The sequence below is a fragment of the Phalangium opilio genome, unplaced genomic scaffold (assembly GCF_054372755.1).
Source record: "Phalangium opilio isolate 3A_F unplaced genomic scaffold, DU_Popi_V2 ptg000011l_1, whole genome shotgun sequence".
Lineage (NCBI taxonomy): Eukaryota > Metazoa > Arthropoda > Arachnida > Opiliones > Phalangiidae > Phalangium > Phalangium opilio.
The window spans coordinates 5,391,812-5,414,554 of record NW_028324147.1 but is presented as its reverse complement, the minus strand read 5'-3'; the positions used below and the strand labels follow the sequence as shown (position 1 = coordinate 5,414,554).

Below are 22,743 nucleotides of genomic sequence, written 5' to 3'. Positions count from 1 at the left end.
GACCACGATCTTGACAGTCAGTCTTCCAAACGAGAAAGGTGGAGTTAGGCCCACTCTAGGTTGTTGTCGCTTCTACCAGGATCGTCGTTTTAAATTCTTGATTAGTTGCCTCTCCATCTTGGTCTTCGTGGTTAGTTTCCGGGTATTCATTATGATGTACTTGTCCGAATATGACGACGGAAGTGAGGAAGAAGAGGCAGAAGCCATCTTAGGTGTAATGTTTATGATCGTGGGATTCGTGTTTTTGATCGGGCTGTTGTTAACTTGCATCGCTATCTATGTCATTACTTCTTCCAACTGGACGATCAAGACGTTTTGTACTTTGGATAAGAACAATAAAGAATCGGACCCACTTTTAATGGAGACTGATGGTAGACGACCTTATGACAGCATTTAGGCTTAATTACTAATTAATTTTTTTAGATAATTATGCCTGTAAAATGCTCTTGGGTATTGTCAGATTTTTTTAAAAATAATGAAATGTAAATTGATCTTTGATTTTGTCTTATATTGCTTTTGAAATAAATGTTTTGAAAAATAACTGATGAAGGTTGCGCTAACTTGACCGTTTTTGGCGCTTAAGTTAGCCGCTGTCCCAAAGTTGAATTGTTACTCTGGACAGTCTAGTCTTCTGACGTCATAGGGGGATCATCTTATCGACTCGACATACATTAACTTCGTTTTCAGGTGTATAAAACCTCCCAACGCATTACGAGATTTGTAAGATAATACTTGTAGATTCAAATTTTAACATCTATTCCGTGAAGTCTGGCGTTAAACTGACAAGGATTACAATAGCGCAATGTCTCAAGAAGAAGCTCCTCTTTTAGTCGAGAGACACCTGCAGGACCAAGATGATATAATCGAGGATGAAAATATCCGGAGACTTGTTCGATTCTTGACTAAACCCAAACAAATTTGCATTATGGTATTTTTGGGATTGGTAGCATTTTCAGCGTGCCCAATAATCGTAATCCTAAGTGATATGAAGATAACACTGGGCAAATACGTATTGTACAGCTTCCTTCTATGGATTCTAGCATTTATCGTCACGATCATTGGGATTAAAATGTGCGAAGATGCCTGTTTTGACGAAGAAGAAGAAATTATATGATCAAGTTACCTGCCAATTTTTTTCTAGTTTTATTATATTTTAATTAATATCACTTTAAAATTATATAATGCTTAGTTTTTAACTAAATCTTTTACAAATAATTTCAAATTTAAATCTGTGTTTAAATAATGTGGTTGTAGTTAAGGAAGAATTTTTTTTTAACATTTATTTAACCCCAAAAATAAGTTCAATAAATTATTTTGATCAGCCTTCGTTATTTAATTTTTTAAGACAACAGCATTATTTGGTAAAATGGACCAAATTGAAATTGAGTATTTTGGTCTGCCTAAGACTAAGACGCTAAATGAGTAGAGATCATTAACATAAATCATAAGTTCATAAGATATGTTCCATAAGTTTGACTCTACCTATACTTCGTAATGTTAGAGACTTGCAGCTCGAGCTAGTTCGAGAACGACAAGCGAGAATTGATTGGCTACACTAGGTTGATTTTGCAGGACTTCCATCTTCCTATTTAGTCTGCATTATTAAGCCTTGGACAGCGCCTAACCAGGCGTCGCTTTGCGAGAATCTATGACCTACGTCACTTCATAACAAGCTGCAGTTTGTAACCAGTGACAAACTTCTGTGAAACATCTCTTGTGAAGTTATGATAAACCCATGGATAATAAATAATTAGATCTATTACTAAAGGTCACCGTGGTAGGGGGCTTATATTTTCACCAACTGACAAGGGGGCGTTTCCACACGGAATAAGGATAACAATTATATTGTCTGCTTATGGCTTGACCGTATTGCAACACCGTTCAGCAAAACACGCGTCTTAAAAAACATCTTAACCCTTTTTTACTGCCTTTGAAGTTTGAAGTGTCAGATAAAGTCGATTAAAATCATTTTAAATTCGCCATATATAAGCACGTATGAAACGAATTATTTCAAAGTTTCAAGAGATAAAATCCAGTCGAAATTCTAAAGGTCAACGCGTTAGGAACTAAAGTGAAAACAATGAGTGACGAAGCCAATCCCAATACGCCTCCGGTAACGGAAAAAACCACTATTCCCAGTAATATGATAGTTACTGAAGCCGTCATTAACACACCGCCACCTACCGCTCCAAGTCCTAGGGAACCGCAACTCGAACCATCGCGTCAACCTAGTCCTAACCCAGAGGAGCCGGAAGTAGAAGTAGTTCCTCCTTCCGAGCCATCGCGTCAACCTTGTACTACCCTAGAGGAGCCCGAAGAGAAAGTAGCGTCTGCTTCCGAGCCATCGCGTCAACCTAGTACTACCCCAGAGGAGCCCGAAGAGAAAGTAGCGTCTGCTTCCGAGCCATCGCGTCAACCTAGTACTACCCCAGAGGAGCCTGAAGAGAAAGTAGCATCTGCTTCCGAGCCATCGCGTCAACCTACTGCTAACCTAGAGGATCCGGAAGTGAAAGTAGCGCCTGCTACAGAGCCATTGCGTCAACCTAGTCCTACCATAGAGGAGCCGGAAGTAAAAGTAGCGTTCACTTCCGAGCCTTTGCGTCAACCTAGTCCTACCCTAGAGGAGCCGGAAGTAAAAGTAGCGTTCACTTCCGAGCCTTTGCGTCAACCTAGTCCTACCCTAGAGGAGCCGGAAGTAAAAGTAGCGTCTACTTCCGAGCCTTTGCGTCATTCTACTGCTAAACTTGATGATCCGGAAGTAAAAGCAGGGCATCCTTCCAACCAAGGAACAGCTTCTTACGAAGTCTTGAACGTCAGTGGTGCAAGTGTGAACGCCTCCAAGGATAACGCTAGTGCAAGTACAAGCGTTTTGTTGTCTATACCGATAAGACCTGACGCGTCTACCGGAGCCATCCCCAAAAAATCATTCAGTCATCAAGAAACCGGTGAACTAGGAAAGCCCAAACCATCTAGCCTTTCGTTATCGGAACCGGAACTCAGTCCTAAGCGCAAGGTGGAAGAGCCTATCCTATATCGTAGTCGTTTTTACCCTAACCTCCCAGAGGGCACAGAACAAGTAGCTTTTTACCACTCTAATAACGACGATACCAATGGGATTAGTGAAGATGCGGAACCGGAAGTGGTCGTGTCGCGACGCTCGCAGAGACATTGGGCCGAGAAATCGATTTCGGACAGGTAAGTTGTACAACTTCAATTTTTAAACCAAAACTGTCTAATATTGAATTCGTATAAGTCATACCAATTTGATCTGTCACTTGCAGTAGGTCATTCTTCCCACCTCACCCTCTTTCGCGTCCAAGTAGCGTGGACAGTAAACAGAGCGATTTCAACCCTGATCTTAAGTGGAAGGCTTGCGTTGTCGCAACCATGGTCTTGGTCATGCTAATGGCCGTTCGAAACATCTTGTCTGATTTTAAAATTCCTACCAAGAATGCCAACAAACCAGTGACGATCATCACCATGTGTGAAATGGTCCTCATGGGCCTGATTATCTTTTACTTATTGTGGGCAGCTCTCACTTGGGCGTTTTTCTCCTGCAAGGACTCCTGCGAGGACTGTATCACGAGGCGGTGTCGAGGATATCAGAGCGTCGAAGAGTCAGACCCCAGACCCACATTAGGTGCGCAATATGGTTCAGTGTAGATCCGCGAAGTAATTGTAATCTTAATTATTATTTTCTTTGTTTTACCATTTCCCGAAACACGTTTATTTTCCTCAGTGCTATATATATTATATTATAATTGTAAGTTAAATTTTAAGTAAGTGTTTGAAATAAATTTGGTTTATGCACTTTTCAATTTGAGATTATTTTAACATTCTTCATAGCGGCAGGGAAACTTAGGGCTTTGGGTGTTACATTACTAATAAATCCACAGAAACTTTGCCTTAGTGCATATTTTAACCACTAGGAGTGATTAAATGGCGAGATAAATTTATTTTTTGGACTTTTATCGTATTTGGGCCCAAAAAGATGAATATTATTCACAGAATTGGAATTTCCATATCTCGGTGTTCAAAATTCAAAGATATACGATCTAAGTACTTATTCTTGGATCCTTTAGTCGCTACTTTAGAGTTTAGACGGAAATATTAAGCTTTCCTAAATATCAAACAAATACCACCTTTGGTTCAGTTCAGTTTCAATCAAACAATTAGATTGTCTACCCGAAATTAATCTACTCCATAATAAAGGGTGAGATTTGATATCTCTAATGGCTGAGACAAGTTTTTTATTTACAGTTTATAGGATATTAAACAAAATATCAAGGTAAATAGTTAAATTTTAATGTACAAAGCATGATGTCACCAATTGCACGCATTTACGTCATGTCATGGAACTTAATTCAAAGGCCCGACACAAAATATAATGTCACCAGTGAGCACTTCATCCATGATGTTACATACTTGGACTCTAGTATCTAGCCTATAGATTATCTTGAATTTTTCAAAGAAAACTGGCCAATGGAAGAGCTCCTTTCAAAGTTGTCTTCCCTTATGCGAAGTACAATGCAGAATACCGGTCCAAATGATATATTACCACGAATACACACAGCTACTTGGAATAATTGTGTACCATATGTCCCGTGTTATTTTCTACGTCTATCTGTGATTTCATTGGTTGGGAACAACCCAAGGTGCAACAGGCAGCGAGATAGATTCTTGGCTAGGTAAAATTAGTCAGACAGAACAAAATCCGCCTTGATACGTTGTGAAAATGGCTGCGCAGTGATTCCTATTAGCTGTATGCATTCCTGATATTATGAATTTCGGTATGTAAGCAGACGATAATTTACGAAATTACGATATTGTCGACCGCTGAATGGGAAGAGAACTTTCAAGGGATTTTTATGGTCAGCATGACCATCGCCCGTCTATTTAATTTGACAATATATTGCCTTTTACGGCTGCACTTGCTGCTATGACGTAACCGATGGTCAATGTTAAGTAGACGACGGATAAAGATAAAAATTGTTTGTTAATTAAACTGTAAGTGCTCTTGAAAAATATAGCGTACGTTTTTTACTTTAGATAAAATAATTTATTTATTCAAAAATAAACAGAGGGAAATTAAATAAATAATTTAAAAAAATATTACAGTCTATGAGCAGCTTGGTTCGACCAAAGGTCCGAGTGAAAAAATAGTGTATCAATACAAATTTTGGCCAAAAAAACCAAGGCGTTTATAGACTACAACTTAGTTTTGAACGCGTATAAATAGCCTGCCATATCTTCAAACGAAAATAAATCAAAGCAATCTCTAACGTAGGGTACGACGTAAAAGCACCATGGCGACAGCCGTTATTCCAGCAATAGAAAGATCAACTGAAGCCAAGTCCAGTTCACCTGAAGCCCAGCCTGAGGTGGAGATAGAGTACCTCGAATCGGCTTCTACCCTAACTGCGCGAGCACGTGCTGCTAGGGAGACGGAACGTGAAGCGCTACTGGTCAAACAAGCGGCCAATCCAGAAAGTACCGGAACACCCGTTAATCCATTAAGCAACCCAAAACGTCGCTGGAAGTTCACGGTCATCGCTGCAGTTGGTTTGTCCTTACTGGTTGGAATACGAATATGTCTCATGGACTTTTACTATCAACCTCACGAACCCAATGATCCCAGGGTCATTCTGTACATGATCAACTATATGATGATCTTTTGCATGGCCTTTATCGTCTTTTACGCCTTGTACTTGGCGATACTGTGCGTCTTCAAACCCTGTTATCGAGTTCGAAGACCTGGTCAAAGCCCCGAAGATGTTGAAGCCGAGTTTCAAAGGGATGCCTTAGTTTATGGAGCTACTCCACCTATCCCTTAAATTGAAGTTGCTTATTTGGACTTTTGTTTTAAGTTCGTAATTAATTCTAATATAATTTAATCGAACGTGTTTAGTCTTAATTCTTAATTTAAATTTATCATATGGTAATTAAACAAAAAAATATGTAACTTATTTTTGGAGTGTTTTAGTTATGTATCGTAAATAAAATGGTTTTCACTTCACTTTTAACATTTAAACGAATTGTCTTGCAAATACATTCAAAGGTAAAGAAGTAAATTTCATAATTAGGGTAATTTTGTTGCCAAGTTATAGACAAAGGTTTTGTGCGAGGTCTCAAAAAACAATGTTACTCCTTTGTGATACCAAAAGGGGATAATAGAAATCACACTCTGTACCCTCTTAACACAGTAATGTAACATGATTATTCGCAGGCTCATCCTTATTGCTTGCTCTCCCGCTCATCAAACTTCAGATGGGCATAGCACCGTGCTAGGGTGAATTCTATAACTATTTGGTGCTTGTGCTTGTATTCGGTGCTTGTGCTTGTATTCGGTGCTTGTGCTTGTATTCGGTGCTTGTGCTTGTATTCGGTGCTTGTGCTTGTATTCGGTGCTTGTGCTTGTATTCGGTGCTTGTGCTTGTATTCGGTGCTTGTGCTTGTATTCGGTGCTTGTGCTTGTATTCGGTGCTTGTGCTTGTATTCGGTGCTTGTGCTTGTATTCGGTGCTTGTGCTTGTATTTGGTAATTGTACTGGTACTTGCACTACAAGTATTGGGGTAATCGACACTGAAATCCCTTGAAAATAATTAATTTTATAATAATGTGCTTTCGGAAAATGGAATAGTTCTTGAAAAAGCGTAGATCAATTAATTTAGATGTAATTGATCGATTAACAGTAAATTCAGTTGATTGAATTAAATAGTGATTAAGGATTAAATAAATAGAAATAATTATAGAAAAACTGCAATATCTGAAACGTTCAGTCAATTGATAAGGTTATTTTTACGGGCTTTAGCAGACAAAAGCAACAGAAGCATCTTAATGCGTGGACCGAGGCTGTTGAAATCCATTTGAACTAGTAATAAAAACGTTTTGTGCAAACGAGTTGTCAACAGACTCCTGTGCAAGTGTGAACATAGCATTATCCTACTCATAATCTCGTCCAGTCAAAATATCGTCTGTTTAATCAGTCATCGGTTAATCTTTATATTAAATACATATTTACAAGTACTTCACAATTGACCAGAGCACTTTGAACTCCCTTTTTTCAAAAGGGGCAAGTTGTGTAAGTACACGGGAGTTTTCCATTCTAAATACTTCCTTTGCCTTTTTTGCCCTATCTCAAAACACTAAATAAAATAATCAATACATTTTAAATCCCGATAATTCCTAATATTGACTTATAACCACTCTTGAATTTTTATCATTGGAACTGCGAGTTCAATTTCAATTTTAGACGAGACGGGTCGTTTAAGAACTGCGTAGTTCCCGGATGCTAATCTCAAAAAACTAAACTTTAAACACTAAAAGGACTCAGACCGATCGATCACCATGCCTAGAGGTGGTTATCAAATGATTTCGCCTTACGAGGAAATTGATCCAGAAGTCGTGGTAAGCGATTAATATTCAGTTAATATCATTTAATAACACGCGGTAATTAGATTAAACGTATAGTTTCATCAAATTAAATTTAAAAATCCGTTGCCCTAAATTACCGATTTATATCATACCGTAATTTTACAATGGTAATTTACCACGGTAAATTACCATTGTAAAATGACGGTAATATCAGATCTTTATGCAGACGCAGGTTTAAAATGTAATTACGCGAATCTCATTGTCTACCCTTGATCTCTAGCATCGTTATGATTTTATAAATTTACATGTTACAATAATACGCACTAGGCCTATATCCACTTGTTCAATTACAAATATCAAAACCCTACAATAATCTCCATAAGTATAGTGCATGAAAGGCTGCACGCGTAAAATTGTAGAGCTAGGGACGTCTTGTAGTAACGTATTTCATGAAACAGGATCCATGATAGCTTACTATAACATACGTGCATAGGATATGTTCCATGAGTTTGTTACTGGTTACAAACTGGAGCTTGTCATGAAGTGAGTGACGTAGATCATATATAGATTTGATGTAAAGCGACACCTGGTGAGGCGCTGTCAAATAGGAAGATGGAAGTCCTGCAAAAATTAATCAGCTCGAGCTGTAAGTCCCTAGCATTGCAAAGTATAGGAAGTGTCATTCTTATGGAACATATCTTATAAACTAGCTTACACGTAACCCAACTATACATGGTATTCTGGTTAGAGTTTTCCATACTTATGGAAAGTATTGTAGGGTTATGTCAATATTTAAAGTAGGAGGTTTATAATCTTAACTTTCGAAACAACGTTCTACTTTTTACAGATTACTAACTCCACTCCAAGTACGACCTTCGTGAATACATTTTGCAAGTATTTCCGGTACATACGCTACGTCATTTTCCTATTTTTGGGTATAATTCTCGGGGCTTTGATTGCGAAACCATTCTACGAAAAAAACCATAATCAAGACTGGGAACACAACGTAAACACCGTTCTTAATACCATCCTGATCTTTGCTTGGGTTGGCATTACCTTGTCCTTTTTCTACCTGTTGTTTCGCGCTTACAAAGAGAGTTCAAGGGTTGAAACGGACTCCTCGATTACAGAGGTACAACACTTGAGAACATTAAAAGATTGAATTTGGTTGTATCAGTGTTGTCAGGCTCTCTGTGAGTCAAGTTGGTCAAGTACTGAGTGAAACTGAACTGCTAGTCTTTCTCTCCGCTATCTCTTGACTCATCAACGACCTGGCAACACTGGCTGGGGGAACGGCTAATTCCCCCTTTAGTGGAAAGTATGTTTAAAACACATCTTTCCAATTTCAAAACAATAATAATTTGACTCTTGGAACATAACCGGAAAACACAAAATGATGAATAGTTTAGAAACGGTTGCATTTGTTTTGACCACCGATTCCCGCCCAGGGTTAGATTTTAAACTGGACCAGGTCATTTTTAAACTGAAAATGAAGTGTACCTAATATAATTTTATTTTACGTTTCTTAACCCCTTTCCATTTCTTGAAAATAGGTTGTGTTGACGTGATACCCGAGTGAATACACGCATCTTACCACGATTACCGGTCAAGTATCGACAAGTACTTCCGGTTTAGCCGCGGTTCCCAACAGATTCAGTCAAGGTCACGAAATTAATTGCATTTATCAAGAAATTTTAAAATTTGGATTGTCTTTCGGTGGAAATAAAAGTTTCGAGTGTCTTTCTTATCGTGTTACAAGTAGTACAAAAGTCGATATTTAACTTAGAAAAACAGGCGGAAATATAAGAACATGTTGATATATTTCGACTTAAAACTATTGAACCAGCCTGATAAGCTCTTAATTGGTCTTGACATTTTAATAGCTTTTGGTTCTCAGTGATTGTTGTCGTCGAGTTGCTGCACGAAACGAACATGGATATCAAAAAACTTTCCATAGAGAATGAGGTAAGATACTTGATTACCATGTACTTGCATTGAAATTGATATTGTGTTACAAAGACTAAATAAATCTAAAGTTCAATTTGGGTGCTGTTTACTATGCACAATAATAATTACATAATGTTTAAACGATGCGTGACAACGCCCGGTTCAAACGAACCATAATGGCATTTGGCAACGCCAATGAAGACCACGTTATTGTTTAAGAGATATGACGGATAGTATTCAAGCTAGGCATACAAAACTGTAACTAATACTCAAGTTATTTACGATATTTTGCAAAACTAAGCGTTACTAACAGAGAGACAGAAAAGCGAAGATTATTGTTATGTTATTTAATAAAGTATTTGTTTATAGGATTCCGATCCCATCACTACAGGAGAGTACGTCAAAGAACTTAATGACGCATTAGAAGTTTTCAATATCGTGAAATATTCATTCATGGCTATTAGTTTATCTTCTTTTACCATAATGGCATTCGTAGTCTACAATAAATAAAAATTTACGAACTTTACACGATTTATGGTCTATTCCTAAACCGCAACTAAAAGTGTTTTATAAATTTTGTAACTTTTCATCAAAATAGCGAATGGAAAAAAAACAACAACTTTGTGCCAATAAATTGTTATATTTATAAAAAAAGATTTCATCATTTAGTCATCCATTTTTGTGAGTCGGTAATTTACCGTAAGTAGCTCGCCGGTAATTTAACCGTAATTTTACAATGGTAATTTACCGGTAAATTACCAAACAGTTTCCACATTTTGGAGCAAAGAGTCCAAACCTTTTTGATAAACACCAAGTGTCAAAATTTGCCTATTTTACTTGGCGGAGTCCAGTTTTTCCTCAATTTGCCATTAGTTCGCGCTTTTTAAAGCATGACCTAAACTGGGTATAAATTGCTCGCAATTCAACGTAGTTTAATAGACTACGTGTAAAAATAAATTACATTAAATTACCAACAGAACATGTAATTTTAGTTTTCCCAAAATTTTAATCGGCAATTTTGCAAACCGTTTTAAAAAATTGCGGTATAATTTCACATCACTATTTGCCTAATTCTCTACTAGCTCTCTATTTACTCTTGTATTACAACTTGCTCTAGATAATTAATAAAAAATAGGCCTATAAATTCTCACAGATAACTTCAATTAAAAAATAAAATCAAATTAAAAAATTAATATCCTTTGAGATCTATATATATGCCGCTTAATATATCGTAATTTTTCTCGTTAGGTCTTTAAACGATTCTCATTTTATTAACATTAAACACGCGCTCATACGATGGCCGAACCAAGTGAAGCGAAGACTGCCCTGTCGGAGGAAGTCAATGAACCAAAGGTAGAAGAAAAAGACCTCATCACCCTCGAACCAATTACGTTGAAAGAACAGTCGTTGGAATCACCTACCAAAGAAGAGGATAACGAAGAGCCTTTGGACTCTCAGACAGCAACTGCCACAAGTACAGGGGAAGATGTGTCCAATGTCGGAACGACGGAACAGGCTACAGAACTCAGTACCGAAGATCAAGGTACAGCTACGGGTGGCGGCGAGTTGGCAACAGAACCCAGTAACGAAGATCAAGGTACAGCTACAGGCGGCGGCGAGTTGGCAACAGACTTGTTTTCGGCTACCGAACAAGTATTAGACACGGAAGACCCTGAGAATGAGGGAACTGAACAAACTCCCTTATTGGGCCAAGCAAACCAGGAGCGCGTGACAAGCGTCACTAGAATTGGTCGTCTATGCGTAAGTAACCACAAACTCGAAGTATTGAAAAGGGGGTTTACGCGGTATCGTCTAGCTGCTAGTTAAATGGTATGTGGGCAACAAAGAGCCCACATTGGTAGAGCTTCAACGTTACTAGTCCACCTAAGATCAAATTATTTGAAGTCTTGTGTCTATCGTCTTTGTTACCATACCTATCAAGAAAACAAGGTGGGCAACACACCAGACTCTATTTAATTTCTACATTTGGAAAGCGTCCATAGGTTGATTTTTTATGAAATGAATGTTGTCTTTCGTAACAAATCTTAAACAATGTAGTATTTGGTGAAATGACGTTTCGAGTGGCCTATGCATAGTTTCCTACCTTGGAGGATTCATATCATTTACACAAAGAGGCCAGGCTACTAGCAGGACAAATTAGCCTGGCCTCCTTGTGTAAATGGAATGAATCCTCCTAGCCTGAAGACTGTTTCCTCTCGCCTATCGAGTTTGTCCGTCCTTAAACATCTCGCGCGTCATTTCCCCCTTAGTGCAAGATAGCTAGTGCTTTGAATTTAACTTATAGTAAATTCTTTTAACTATTACCTTATGGAAATCTTATTTGTAATGGGGTGTGTCTTCTTTCCAGAAAATATCCCAAAGATTCGGAAATTGTGGATACAAGAGCTTTGGGTGTGGTTTGCTCGTGATAGCCGGAGGAACCATTGTTAGTAAGGTATTTCACGACCGTAATTTGATAGAAGATCCCTACTACAAAATGGTCAGTGACAAAATTGGCTTAGTCTTGATGGTTTTGTCGGGCTTCATGGTGGCAATGGTCTTGTGGTGGTTTTTCCACTGGCTCGTCTGTGAGCAAGCGCGCCATCGTGTTCGGGCTCCTGCCCCAGTCCAGGCTGCTGCTCCAGTCCCTGAGGGAGCCGGTACTGAAGAAAGAGACGACGCTCACGCCCCAGTCCAGGCTGCTGCTCCAGTCCCTGAGGGAGCCGGTACTGAAGAAAGAGACGACGCTCACGCCCCAGTCCAGGCTGCTGCTCCAGTCCCTGAGGGAGCCGGTACTGAAGAAAGAGACGACGCTCACGCCCCAGTCCAGGCTGCTGCTCCAGTCACTGAGGGAGCCGGTACTGAAGAAAGAGACGACACTGACGCGAACGACGAAGCCAGTCGTCAGAACGAGAATTGACTTTTTAATTTCAATCCCTAAATTAATTAATTTGAATTTTATTTAGCTATGGTCAATTCTAAGAGTATAATATTCAATACCTTCTTAACTAATTCTGCTTTAAACATAATAGTTCCTTGAAATTTCACTTTGCAAATAAATTTTCTACATGATTTTGGTACTTAATTGCTTCATTAAAGGTTTATTTATTTACAAGATAATTAGCTCGTGCCAATTCCCACAGTATTACCAATTAGTTATGTTTCCACTACATGCTTGATTTTAGTCTTTATGATATGGTCGTTCCAGAAAGGTTAACTATACTACCGAACATTCCAATCGTAACTTAATTGGCAAAATGTCACAGAAGTTACATTTTCCATCATAAGATATGTTCCATAAGTTTGTCACTGGTTATAAACTGGAGTTTGTCATGAAGTGATTGAAGTAAGTCATAGATTCGAGGTAAAGCGACATACGCCTGGTGAGGCGCTGTCAAAGGCTTAGTAGTGAAGACTAAATAGGACCTAGATGGAAGTCCTGCAAAATTAACCACCACCGAGTGTAGGACTTCAATTCTCGCTTGTCGTTCTGCTGGAACTAGCTCGAGCTGTAAGTCTCTAGCATTACGAAGTATGAGAAGTGTCATACTTATGGATGATCCCTATAAAACCTTAAGGAGAACGTATCTTTTCACACTAAAATAACATAACTTCTTTTTCGAATTTTAAAAGGCCTTAAATTTAATATAGAGCCTTGTAGGTTTCAAACAATTTTTTTACAGTTTAGTACTTTAATATTATTAATCAATTTTCGTCGCATTTTAGTGCATTGGCATTTTAAGATATAAAACCTAGACAGACCGACTGACGTCGTATGATAAAAATAACCTGCGCAAAAACATTTACGGATCACATTTCTCTAAGCGTGTTTCACCCTTATCCAATCTTCCAATATCCTTCAATAACAGATATTGAATAGAATTTTAATCGGCGCTGATAAGAATTACCTGGATATCGCGTATTACAGGGCTTGATGAAGAGAATTACGTTCTTTTCAGACAAGGAACTCAAAGGCAAAACAAGCTTAGTTACCACCACCTTTCCATCAAACCAGTCCAAGCTGGTAAGTTTGACATTTTGGGCAAAAATTTAAAGCTAATATGCGCTTCTCCTAAGCCTAAGCAACGATTATTGGTTAATTCTCCCGAATTTATGCAACGAGAAGTTAAGATTACGTTCACACCCCTTCCCCCATAGGTCATCTCTAAGTCCATAAGTCTAAGCAGGGTGTTTTAAACAATTAACAAATATTAATTGAGTAATTAATTATTTACTGTATTTGTGCCCGAAGTACGACGTAGTAATTAACTACATCACCCGTATTTTATAGTTTCGTTAGGAATACATACATCTAATAGGAATCATTGCGTAGCTACCAACTAATAGACCATTTCAAAGCAACTACATCCATCGTCAAACTATGGCTTAGCACAGTTCATCAAATCGTTACACTCGGACTTAATAAAATTTCAGCAAAAACTTATCATGACCTCTATTACCCTAGGTTATGGATACTCGCGGAGAGACGCCAATTGCAGCCAGTTCAACAACGATCGTGATGGATGAAAAACCAACTAGTTTTCAAGCGGAAACGACCCATAATGAAAGCTCAGTACCAGTACCAACGGAGACACAGGATAGTGGTTGTAGGGATGCCATCAGCGCTCACGCAGTTCCACCAGCGCCCCTGGTACCGGTACACCAAGTCCAAGTACAACCATCGACACGATTGCCTCAAATCCACCACAACGAAAGTACCAGTACGAGGACTGCACCCAGGACAACGTACCGTCTTCCACGTCAAACTCATTCGAGGACGCAAAACACGTCGACTGGTATGCGGACAACCGGAAGTTTCTTGACGGGTTTCATCATCTCGGGTGTCGTTCTGATCATCAGTTCCATCAGTATGTTCACCAGTGGAGGACCGAAACACCAAGGTGTTTTAACACTCGAAGGAGATAAGATCTACCAAACCACAAACTATTACCGTATATTGGCACCCGTTTTCTTAGGCCTTGGTTTAAGTTTCGTCATAACCGGAATGGTTTTGAGTTTTAAGTTCTGCGGATATTTTAAACGAGGAGGAAGAAGTCGATCAGACGAAGAATGCCACGTCAATCTAGGTTTTAATGATCAGTATTTGCGATCTCCAAGAGTTATTTCAGACGGAAGGTTTCCTACTCAAGATCTATTTGGACAAATACCCACGAGTCACCGAGATCAGGTCAGACTCGACCCACCACCGCCATCTTATTTTGAACTACCCCCACCGTACAGTCAGGCTGTCAATTCGTCACCACAAAGATATTAACATTAAAGATTAAGTTTTAACTTTGAAAATCTTCAAGCAAGGTTACCATACTTTATTTTAAAACGTTTGTGAAGTAAATTAAATCTCAGAAGTGAAAGCCTAAGTTTTGTAATAGAGAGTTTAATTTACCTCTAAAACTTGTGCGTCGAACGCCATGGTTTGAGACAATATCTCCACAACTCTGACGGACGATTTTTAGAGGTGACTTAAACTCTCTAATAATATAATTTGCTCTGTGATATATCGAGTGAAAATGACAGTAGATAAACATTTTGCGTTACTTACGTTAATAACTAACTTATGGTCTTAGAAAAATAAAAAAAAAATAATTTAACTAAAATATTTTCGCATTCTTTTTTATCACTCCGGTTTTGTCTAGAAAACACAAAGATTGTTGCTTTATCGTCGAACAAAAGTCAAGATCAAACTAGTTTTAACCAACTATAGGTTGAGTTTAAAAAATTTAAACTTAAAACCAAAATTAGCATATTTAACTGTCGGACGTCGTTGAATGGTAAATAAGATTAAAAAACACAGTTAATTTAATCATACCAAACGGATTGAAGCACACGTACGCACACCGCTGTTGCGCAATTAAAATATGATGAACAAAAACGAGTTGACAAGTATTTTGCCATGCCCAAATACGCTCAAGAAAAGTCCATTAAGTGTTCGAGATCTTCGGTACCACGAAAACAAGTAAGTAATTGTCAATAGAACTCAGTGCTTCAAAAACATTCAACTATTTTGTTGGAGTATTTCGCAAAGTACTTTATATTTTATCTGAAGGGGATAATAGAAGAAGGGTGACACTCTGTGTGCTCTTAATACTTTAGTTATGTAACATGATTATTCCCAGGCTGACCCCCTTGAGTTTACTCTCCTGCTCATCAAACTTCAGATGGGCATCGCACCGTGCTAGGGTGAATTCTGTAACTGTTTGGTATACTAAATCCTCAACATTCAACCCTGCACAAACCTTGATTGTCTTGACGTGGGACAAAAATCCACAAGCGCATGCGCCTTGGCAAATAGTTAAGCGCTAATAGAGTAATGATTAGTGAACTATTTATCGCGTATGTGACTCAGTTTGGTAACCTTACTTACTCTAAATGTAAAATGATGTTTGGAAGAATCACGTTACAATTACCCCGCTAAGTGGTACACTTCTCTCGAAGAGAAGTATTATATCCCTCTTATTTTATCAATAGCGATTTGTTGGTTTCAAGGTTGCGTTCCCATTGAACTACAAGGCCAAGAAAGAACCGGTTTGAAAGTTTGTTTCCCAAACGCAAATACTGAATAAATGACTAATAAACTCGTTTCTCTCGTCTTTGGCAACAATGGACCAATGGATGGCAAATGCAAGTAACTTGCGGGTGCTTGCATTATCCTGTGTACTTGCGTAAGGGATTCAAGCTTAAAAGATATTCTTTCTCAAACTAATAATACTCTCATGCTGGAGGTCTTAAGTGTCTCAAGAGCGAACTGAACCTTCGTGTCCCATACCAAAACATCGAGTAATACATATCCTTATCTTTTCAGATACTCTACTTTCACCTACAGTGTCAACCCGAACACCACAAACACCCCAACCGATTTACCACAAACGAACCAAGTGCAAGACACCAATTTGCACGAAGTTTCTCACCAAGCTCCTGGTCCCAATCATCTTGAATCTAACAACAACGCGGCAACCATGCCGATAAATTCATTAATTCAGGAAGAGTCCGCGTCGTTTTGCGGCGGAAGTTTTGAATCGTGCTTTTGTCCACCAAACCAGACGCTACGCCAAATGAAACGCCACCTTATTACTCTAGCATTGCCCATCACCATAATAACAGTGGCATGTTCAATGGCGTTGTGGTTACTATTATTTTACGGCCAAGAAAGTCCAGACTTTTTGATGGTGCTTATCGTAGTATCGCTAATTGGCGCAGTGTCAGTCATCATATTCAGCTTGTACTTCATTCATTACCAATGGCGCCGGTACCGTATGCTGCAACAACGGATGGAAATGGCCAACGCCATGAATTTATCTGGTTACGACGGTAATACGTCTACCTTGGCTGGTTTTTCTTCAGCGGTTTACCCCAGTGGTTTTGCGTTTACAGAAAACATGACGACGTACTTAGTTCAGGAAGGGTACTTGCCCATTCCCGGTTTAAATACCAATGAATCCGAGACATTATCTCAAGCAAGTACGGAAGTGACGGCAAACGCGGCTACCAATGTCACTCAGCTTCCTCCGGATGTAAACATAATATAAGAGATCCGAGGTTTAATTGGCGTATTGGACTGACGATAGTTTAATTTTTAAACTAGTATTCCTGCATTTATAAATTATGTAAATTTTTGTTTTTATCAGAACTATATAAAGAAGTAATTTTATAAATAAATTTTAAATGTGTCATATTTGGAATGGTTTCAATGCAGTGGGGTCCTTTAGAGGGTCCGCGGAATTTGAATTAGTGGTTAATCACGGTTAAGGAAATGAGGATTACTTGGGAGGTGATGGTAGGGGTGTTGAGGTCAAGTCACCTCCGGTGGACTATTAAAACACCTCATTTCTATTCCTTGGTATAAACTCGGCCAACTTATGACAAATTTTGGAAAAAGGAACTAATACTTCGAGGATGTTTTGAGTTAATCTTATCAATATGAACCGAGGGGTCTTTCACTCAGTCTAATCGGTGTACACGCTGTATCTTAAAAGAGATTGGGCCTAATATTGATAAGTCCTACCGTGTCAAAATGGTTACAAAGATACTGTAAACAGTCAACATGGAATTAGAGTAATTAGCCCCTCGATATTAACGCATTTATCGATTTCATTGTTAAGAACATAATGAATATTGTAATCTTTGATTTAACAATAACAAGGCGATATAAATTAAGGTGGATAATTTGTCATTCAGGATGTTGTAGGTTTCAAATAACGCCTTCAAAAAATGTCGGCGCCCTAGGTCACTAAAATTTCCAACAATGGCTTCGGCTTCTACAAGTGTCAGTACCATGCCACCGGGTGGCCTGGTTCAACAAGAACCGGAACTACTTAAGATTGAACCGGAAGTACTTAGCCGATGGATACTGGTAAGTTTCCTCTATTATTCTATTATTAAAAATACTTATAAACCGAGAATGAACCACTTACCCCTACGGGATTGGTTGAATTCTCACAATCAAAAACCGGTGGTTTTGACGGCCCTTTACGGCAAACATGATTCTTCCCTCTCTATTGTTTAACTTATGAATTTTCCTTTTCCATCAGGGTTTTCGCTGTGCCATCGTTATCGGTTTCATCCTGGTCATCGCGTCTTTACCCATTTTGACACACATGTACAGCATAGAACGGGACCATATCTCAACACGTATGCTGGGACCCGTTTTTTTCTCGGTTGGAATCTACCTATTGGTTGTTGGTGCCCTCTTTGAAAAGGTCCTCAGAGGATATAAGGAATACATGATAACTCAAAACGTCTCTGTTGGCGACAGTAACGTCGGGGCATACGTTAGAAGTAGCGAACTATTTAGAAGACCATCCTTAGTTATCCACCCTCCGCCCGCCACTAACAGAGGCGTCATCAGTTTAGCAAGATTACCATCGGAAGAAAGCAATTTCATAGAAATTGTGGAACCATACGCGTCATTCAGTAATATGGGGATACCTCCACCACCTTACAGACCATGATGTATAAATAATGGTTAGAAGACGGCAGCCTGATCCCCCATTGAGCTTAACCAGTCCATAACTAATCTAAGCCTAACCAAACCATAACTAGTCTAAGCCTAACCAAACCATAACTAATCAAAGCCTAACCAAACCATAACTAATCTAAGCCTCCCCAAACTATAACCAAACCTATTCTAAGCATGGCATAACACGCTATGAGTACTATGGGGGTCAAGTTGCCGTCACATTCAAATAACTTATAACCCTATGTTAATTGGTTTTAATTAAATTATAATGGAATGCAAAGAATGTTTCATATATTTTCTTTAAAACCCTCTCAAAACTTGACAGATGTAAATAAAATCATCAGTCCTTATTGTCATTATTGACTTTAAAAAAGCTTTGTTTATATTTGAAAATTGTAAAGCAAACTCGGTTTTCAATAAACAAATATATTTTTTCTAAAACTAACAAATATAATTCAAGTATTTTTCAATCTCAAGTGATACCATGGGGTCAAGACCCTCGAATCCATATTAATCTACCATATAGACTTAGGAGTCGAAAATGTTCTATTAAATTTTGCCACAAGTATCCTACAACACTTTTTGAAACATCATGTATGTTTGTATCTTGTCTACGTCCCAATAACTATTAGACGACACTAAGGTATTACGAGACACACTCAGTATCACAGCCCCAATTTAAAATTTCTCAATTTCGTCATGGACTTTCATTTTCAAAGCGGACCAGTAATCAATTAGTAGTTTGTTGTAACCTTTACATTAAATCCATGCAGCCACCTAGTTTAAAGAATGTTTTGAAATCACCTTGATATACTAGCAATCCTTAGAATCCTCTTGCACTGACAAAGTAATCATACAATTCAAAAATCCCCATGCGTGTTTATATAAGGTCCATGATATCCTGGGAAAACTCATATTGAATTTTGAAGGTTGAATCAAGGTCGATTAGAATTTTGAAAGTTATAGCATTGTGTACTTACTGAACAAAGACACAGGGGGATTTTTTTCAAGCAACTTATACTCCCTTAACAATGTACATAGAATATTCGAAACTATATATATCTATATTGTATTTATTTTAAACTGGAATTTAACCCTTTTATGATAAAGAATTTTCAGTTTAGCTTTCATACCCTCGAGAGTCTTCCTACTGAACAGGGGCGAGCTTGAGGGTCTCCGCGATCCAAGACATCTACTACTCTCATTTTCTTTCAAGGAACAGTAAGTAAAATTACGTATTATAATTAAGATTATATAATTAGGCTATATTAGTAGAAAACGAAGCTTGTTGGGGTATTTTTATTAGTTTAAAGACGAGGGAAAATCAAAAACCAAAAACCATAATGCCTGTCTATAAGATATTGGGAACCAGCGTACTAAATATTAAAGAAATCTGTGGGTTTTGGTTACATTTCTGGTCGCCATTTTTCAAGATGGCTTAGGATTGCAAAAAATCGTTCTTATTGCGTGTCTCCTACTTATGAGTAACGTCGCTGCAAAATTTCAGCCTTCTAAATAAAACGGTTTGGGGTTGGGAGTCAATTATCAGTCAGGACCTATGTTTATGAGATATGTTCCATAAGTTTGTCACTGGTTACTGAGAGCTTGTCATGAAGTGACTTAGGTCATAGATTCTGGTAAAGCGACGCCTGATGAGGCGTTGTCAAAGGCTTAGTACAGACTAAATAGGAAGATGGACAGCAAAACAGAGTGTAGTTAATTCTCGCGTAAAACTAGCTCTAAGAAAGTCTCTAGCATTACGAAGTATAGGTAGTGTCATACTTGTGGAACATAAATTATAAACTTATGTTGATATCAACCAGTTTGGTAAGTCCAATTCAAAAATAATAAACACACCAAAAATTCTATGAAATATATATCAGATACCTTATAAACTAGAGTAATTTGGGGTTCAAGACCATACTTACCACTTCTCAATGCCTAGATTTATAGGATTCAGGGATTCTGTTTAGTTATTTATATGATCCCACTTAAATCATCAATTAAATCTTTAGTTAAACTTATCAAATACCCTAACCACCGTTTCAGGCCAGCAACAAAGATGGGTGTAAGAGAATCGAATTCTCATGTGGACAACGAGTGTTTCAGGCACACTTCGACAATGGAAGAAGGACCAGGTCCGTGTGAATGCTCGGTGGTCGTCGAAGACATCACCGCATCTCGCCGGGATCTTTTCGAATCGCAATATCTCCGACGCCAATACTACTTGATAACTCCTTTGTCGCAATGGTTCTTCACAAGATGGTTTGGCAATGACGATGCCAATATTCCCAAATTAACGAAATGGTCTCGAAAAACACCCGTCTCGTTTCTCGTGGGACTATTTTTAGTCTATCTCGGGTACAAAGCTTGCATGATGAAAAACCAATCACGTCAAATAACGGGATACGTCTGCTTTGTCGTTGGTACCATCATGTCCATCATTTCCTTCTTTCTCACCGTCGTTGGTGGCTGGGCTTATTACAAATTCGAGCGTCAAGAGAAAGAACATTACATCAGGTCAACGCGTCAAGAATCCCATGAGAATAAATTAAGAGGAACAAACTCAAGGTCCAGATCTGCCTCATCGGGTAACAATAACAACAACAACCGTAGAAACAGATTAAATAACCATGAAGAGGACGAAAGGAGGACCTATTACATCACATCCGGTTTCTGTACCTTCATTGGAAAATGGTTCACGGATGATGATCCTTTAGTCCCCGTTTCCACTAAATGGTCCAGGCCAGCTTTGATCGGGGTATTCTTCGGAACCATGATCACTTCCTTCGGGGTTTACTTAATGTTCCCTAACTTGGAAATTTACCCGCATGGCGCGTCAAACCCCGTAACATATTGGTGCGGGCTTGGATGGCTGATATCCGGTTGCATCATTAACGCTATCACCTTGTGCTCTTTGGTAATGGGTATCGTGTCGTACTACTTGTACCAGAAGAAAGAGCGAGTCAATTACTTGAGGACTATCTTGCGCCACGTTGCTCAGATTTCGTCAAACCATCAGCAAGCAGAAACGCAATTTAACGGCAATTCCTCCTCACTGGCAATTGCGAAGAGGAACTACGGGAGCATTTCGAATGGCGTGACGCCTAACGGTATTTGCGTAACAAGCTTGGAGAAACAGGATAGTCTGGACAGAAAACTGACTTACATCCCGACTTACATTCCAAATACTTTAAACTGTGATAGCAAGACTTCAACCGGATCTAGTCCCAAGGTTCACAAGGGTGACGCGGAGCTACGGAACAACTTGAATAATAATATGACAGGCTACGTTGCAAATGGCTTCAATACAATGACTACTGACAACTGGGCTTCAACCGGAGCTAGACCCAAGGTTCGCAAAGCTGATGCCGACCAAGAAGTTGAATGGGATGAAACGGATTTGCGACCTCAATCGTGTATGGCCTTTGCAGTCAGGGACTATGACGACATGATATCCTTGAGTAACAGCGATTTTGGAGGTGTGCTAGAGAAAAATGAACATTTCGCGAACGTCCACGCTGCCCAGTCTAAATTTGAGGATAGCTGTTCCGAAAGTCGTATTGGTTTGCACGAAGGAGAGAATCCGGAAATGGTTTACCCAAGTACAAGCTCTGGATACAGGGGAGTTTCTTGGCTGAAGGAACACCATCCAGGTTAGTATCACCTTCAGTTTGATAAGTATAAAGCTAGTTTCCCCAAAGTAATATTACAAATAACAGAATATGGGGTAGCAAGGCTAGGGCACGTTACCAAAGTAGCTAGAGATAAAGCGAGATTTTGTGTCTTAAGTCCGGGCCACAATACCAGCATAGAAATGAACATGGGAGGATACACGAGGGCACAATGATATGACACTTTGCCCTCCAGGCCACTGTTTTCGAGTTACGATTTGAGTGTTTTAGGGATGGCCCCTTAATTAAATTAGAAATCAATGTCTTTCAATTGCTTAGTTAAATTAAACCATTACCAATTAAGATATACGATCTATAAAAAGTTAATTAATTCTTCTAAATTCATTTTGTGCATTGCAGAATTGCTCACGATTTCTGACAAATACAAGGAGTTCAATAAATCCTATCACAAGTTAACCGACTCAAGCTGCGATTGAAGGACAAATTAATAAATTGTTCACTGGAATTTATTAATGCCGTGTTTTAACAAAGCCTAATAACTCAACCGAGGGTCGTTATTAGGTTTCGCCGAAACGCGGTAATTAGCGGTGATGTAGGCGTAACCCGTGAAGGTCGAGAGAAGGTCAGGAGAAGTTCAAATCATGTATTAAAAATTTGTATATACTTTATCATGACATATTGTATCTATATTCGAATTAAAGATATCACTTTTGTTGTTATTATGAAAATAATATTGTAATTTTCAATGGGAACAATTTGGCTTTATTCAGGGCTTAACCAGTTTGTTAAAGGTTGATATAATAGCACCTGGAA

At 38.6% G+C, this 22,743-nt stretch overlaps 6 protein-coding genes across 9 annotated transcripts; all 6 read left to right on the top strand.

Moving 5' to 3' along the window:
• Positions 1–1,772: 1,772 nt before the first annotated feature.
• On the top strand, positions 1,773–3,818 carry LOC149710038 (uncharacterized). Its single transcript, XM_089858670.1, has 2 exons — positions 1,773–3,195; positions 3,282–3,818. Exons 1-2 carry the CDS (start codon positions 2,081–2,083, stop codon positions 3,661–3,663), a joined length of 1,497 nt encoding a protein of 498 aa, XP_089714796.1. The 5' UTR covers positions 1,773–2,080; the 3' UTR covers positions 3,664–3,818.
• A 4,548-nt stretch (positions 3,819–8,366) lies between these two features.
• On the top strand, positions 8,367–12,400 carry LOC149710037 (uncharacterized). 2 transcript variants are annotated; one of them, XM_089858672.1, is made up of 4 exons: positions 8,367–8,506; positions 8,928–9,339; positions 9,691–11,082; positions 11,690–12,400. In XM_089858672.1, exons 3-4 carry the CDS (start codon positions 10,618–10,620, stop codon positions 12,239–12,241), a joined length of 1,017 nt encoding a protein of 338 aa, XP_089714798.1. In that variant the 5' UTR covers positions 8,367–8,506; positions 8,928–9,339; positions 9,691–10,617; the 3' UTR covers positions 12,242–12,400. The 2 variants fall into 2 exon arrangements, with proteins under 2 accessions (XP_089714798.1, XP_089714799.1); XM_089858673.1 differs by lacking the exon at positions 8,367–8,506 and adding an exon at positions 8,690–8,845.
• A 551-nt stretch (positions 12,401–12,951) lies between these two features.
• LOC149710036 (uncharacterized) lies at positions 12,952–14,883 on the top strand. The gene is made up of 2 exons (XM_089858674.1): positions 12,952–13,345; positions 13,787–14,883. The coding sequence occupies exons 1-2, from the start codon at positions 13,256–13,258 to the stop codon at positions 14,594–14,596; spliced, it is 900 nt and encodes a 299-aa protein (XP_089714800.1). The 5' UTR covers positions 12,952–13,255; the 3' UTR covers positions 14,597–14,883.
• Positions 14,884–15,154: 271 nt separating this feature from the next.
• LOC149710035 (uncharacterized) lies at positions 15,155–17,011 on the top strand. 3 transcript variants are annotated; one of them, XM_089858677.1, is made up of 3 exons: positions 15,155–15,295; positions 16,142–16,647; positions 16,711–17,011. In XM_089858677.1, the coding sequence occupies exons 1-3, from the start codon at positions 15,198–15,200 to the stop codon at positions 16,863–16,865; spliced, it is 759 nt and encodes a 252-aa protein (XP_089714803.1). In that variant the 5' UTR covers positions 15,155–15,197; the 3' UTR covers positions 16,866–17,011. The 3 variants fall into 3 exon arrangements, with proteins under 3 accessions (XP_089714803.1, XP_089714801.1, XP_089714802.1); XM_089858675.1 differs by having other exon boundaries at positions 16,142–17,011; XM_089858676.1 differs by lacking the exon at positions 15,155–15,295 and adding an exon at positions 15,369–16,001 and having other exon boundaries at positions 16,142–17,011.
• An 89-nt stretch (positions 17,012–17,100) lies between these two features.
• LOC149710034 (uncharacterized) lies at positions 17,101–18,868 on the top strand. The gene is made up of 2 exons (XM_089858682.1): positions 17,101–17,689; positions 17,868–18,868. The coding sequence occupies exons 1-2, from the start codon at positions 17,582–17,584 to the stop codon at positions 18,285–18,287; spliced, it is 528 nt and encodes a 175-aa protein (XP_089714808.1). The 5' UTR covers positions 17,101–17,581; the 3' UTR covers positions 18,288–18,868.
• A 422-nt stretch (positions 18,869–19,290) lies between these two features.
• Positions 19,291–22,661, top strand: LOC149710033 (uncharacterized). Its single transcript, XM_089858671.1, has 4 exons — positions 19,291–19,328; positions 19,415–19,516; positions 20,345–21,951; positions 22,330–22,661. Exons 3-4 carry the CDS (start codon positions 20,358–20,360, stop codon positions 22,404–22,406), a joined length of 1,671 nt encoding a protein of 556 aa, XP_089714797.1. The 5' UTR covers positions 19,291–19,328; positions 19,415–19,516; positions 20,345–20,357; the 3' UTR covers positions 22,407–22,661.
• Positions 22,662–22,743: the final 82 nt, after the last annotated feature.

Coding starts and splice junctions, on each gene's coding strand:
- LOC149710037 (XM_089858672.1), top strand. CDS start 10,618: ATGGCCGAACCAAGTGAAGCGAAGACTGCCCTGTCGGAGGAAGTCAAT. Junction 11,083..11,689: donor CTAGAATTGGTCGTCTATGC/GTAAGTAACCAC, acceptor TCTTCTTTCCAG/AAAATATCCCAAAGATTCGG.
- LOC149710034 (XM_089858682.1), top strand. CDS start 17,582: ATGGCTTCGGCTTCTACAAGTGTCAGTACCATGCCACCGGGTGGCCTG. Junction 17,690..17,867: donor TACTTAGCCGATGGATACTG/GTAAGTTTCCTC, acceptor CTTTTCCATCAG/GGTTTTCGCTGTGCCATCGT.
- LOC149710038 (XM_089858670.1), top strand. CDS start 2,081: ATGAGTGACGAAGCCAATCCCAATACGCCTCCGGTAACGGAAAAAACC. Junction 3,196..3,281: donor GAGAAATCGATTTCGGACAG/GTAAGTTGTACA, acceptor TGTCACTTGCAG/TAGGTCATTCTTCCCACCTC.
- LOC149710036 (XM_089858674.1), top strand. CDS start 13,256: ATGAAGAGAATTACGTTCTTTTCAGACAAGGAACTCAAAGGCAAAACA. Junction 13,346..13,786: donor CATCAAACCAGTCCAAGCTG/GTAAGTTTGACA, acceptor CTATTACCCTAG/GTTATGGATACTCGCGGAGA.
- LOC149710033 (XM_089858671.1), top strand. CDS start 20,358: ATGGGTGTAAGAGAATCGAATTCTCATGTGGACAACGAGTGTTTCAGG. Junction 21,952..22,329: donor GCTGAAGGAACACCATCCAG/GTTAGTATCACC, acceptor TGTGCATTGCAG/AATTGCTCACGATTTCTGAC.
- LOC149710035 (XM_089858675.1), top strand. CDS start 15,198: ATGATGAACAAAAACGAGTTGACAAGTATTTTGCCATGCCCAAATACG. Junction 15,296..16,141: donor CTTCGGTACCACGAAAACAA/GTAAGTAATTGT, acceptor TTATCTTTTCAG/ATACTCTACTTTCACCTACA.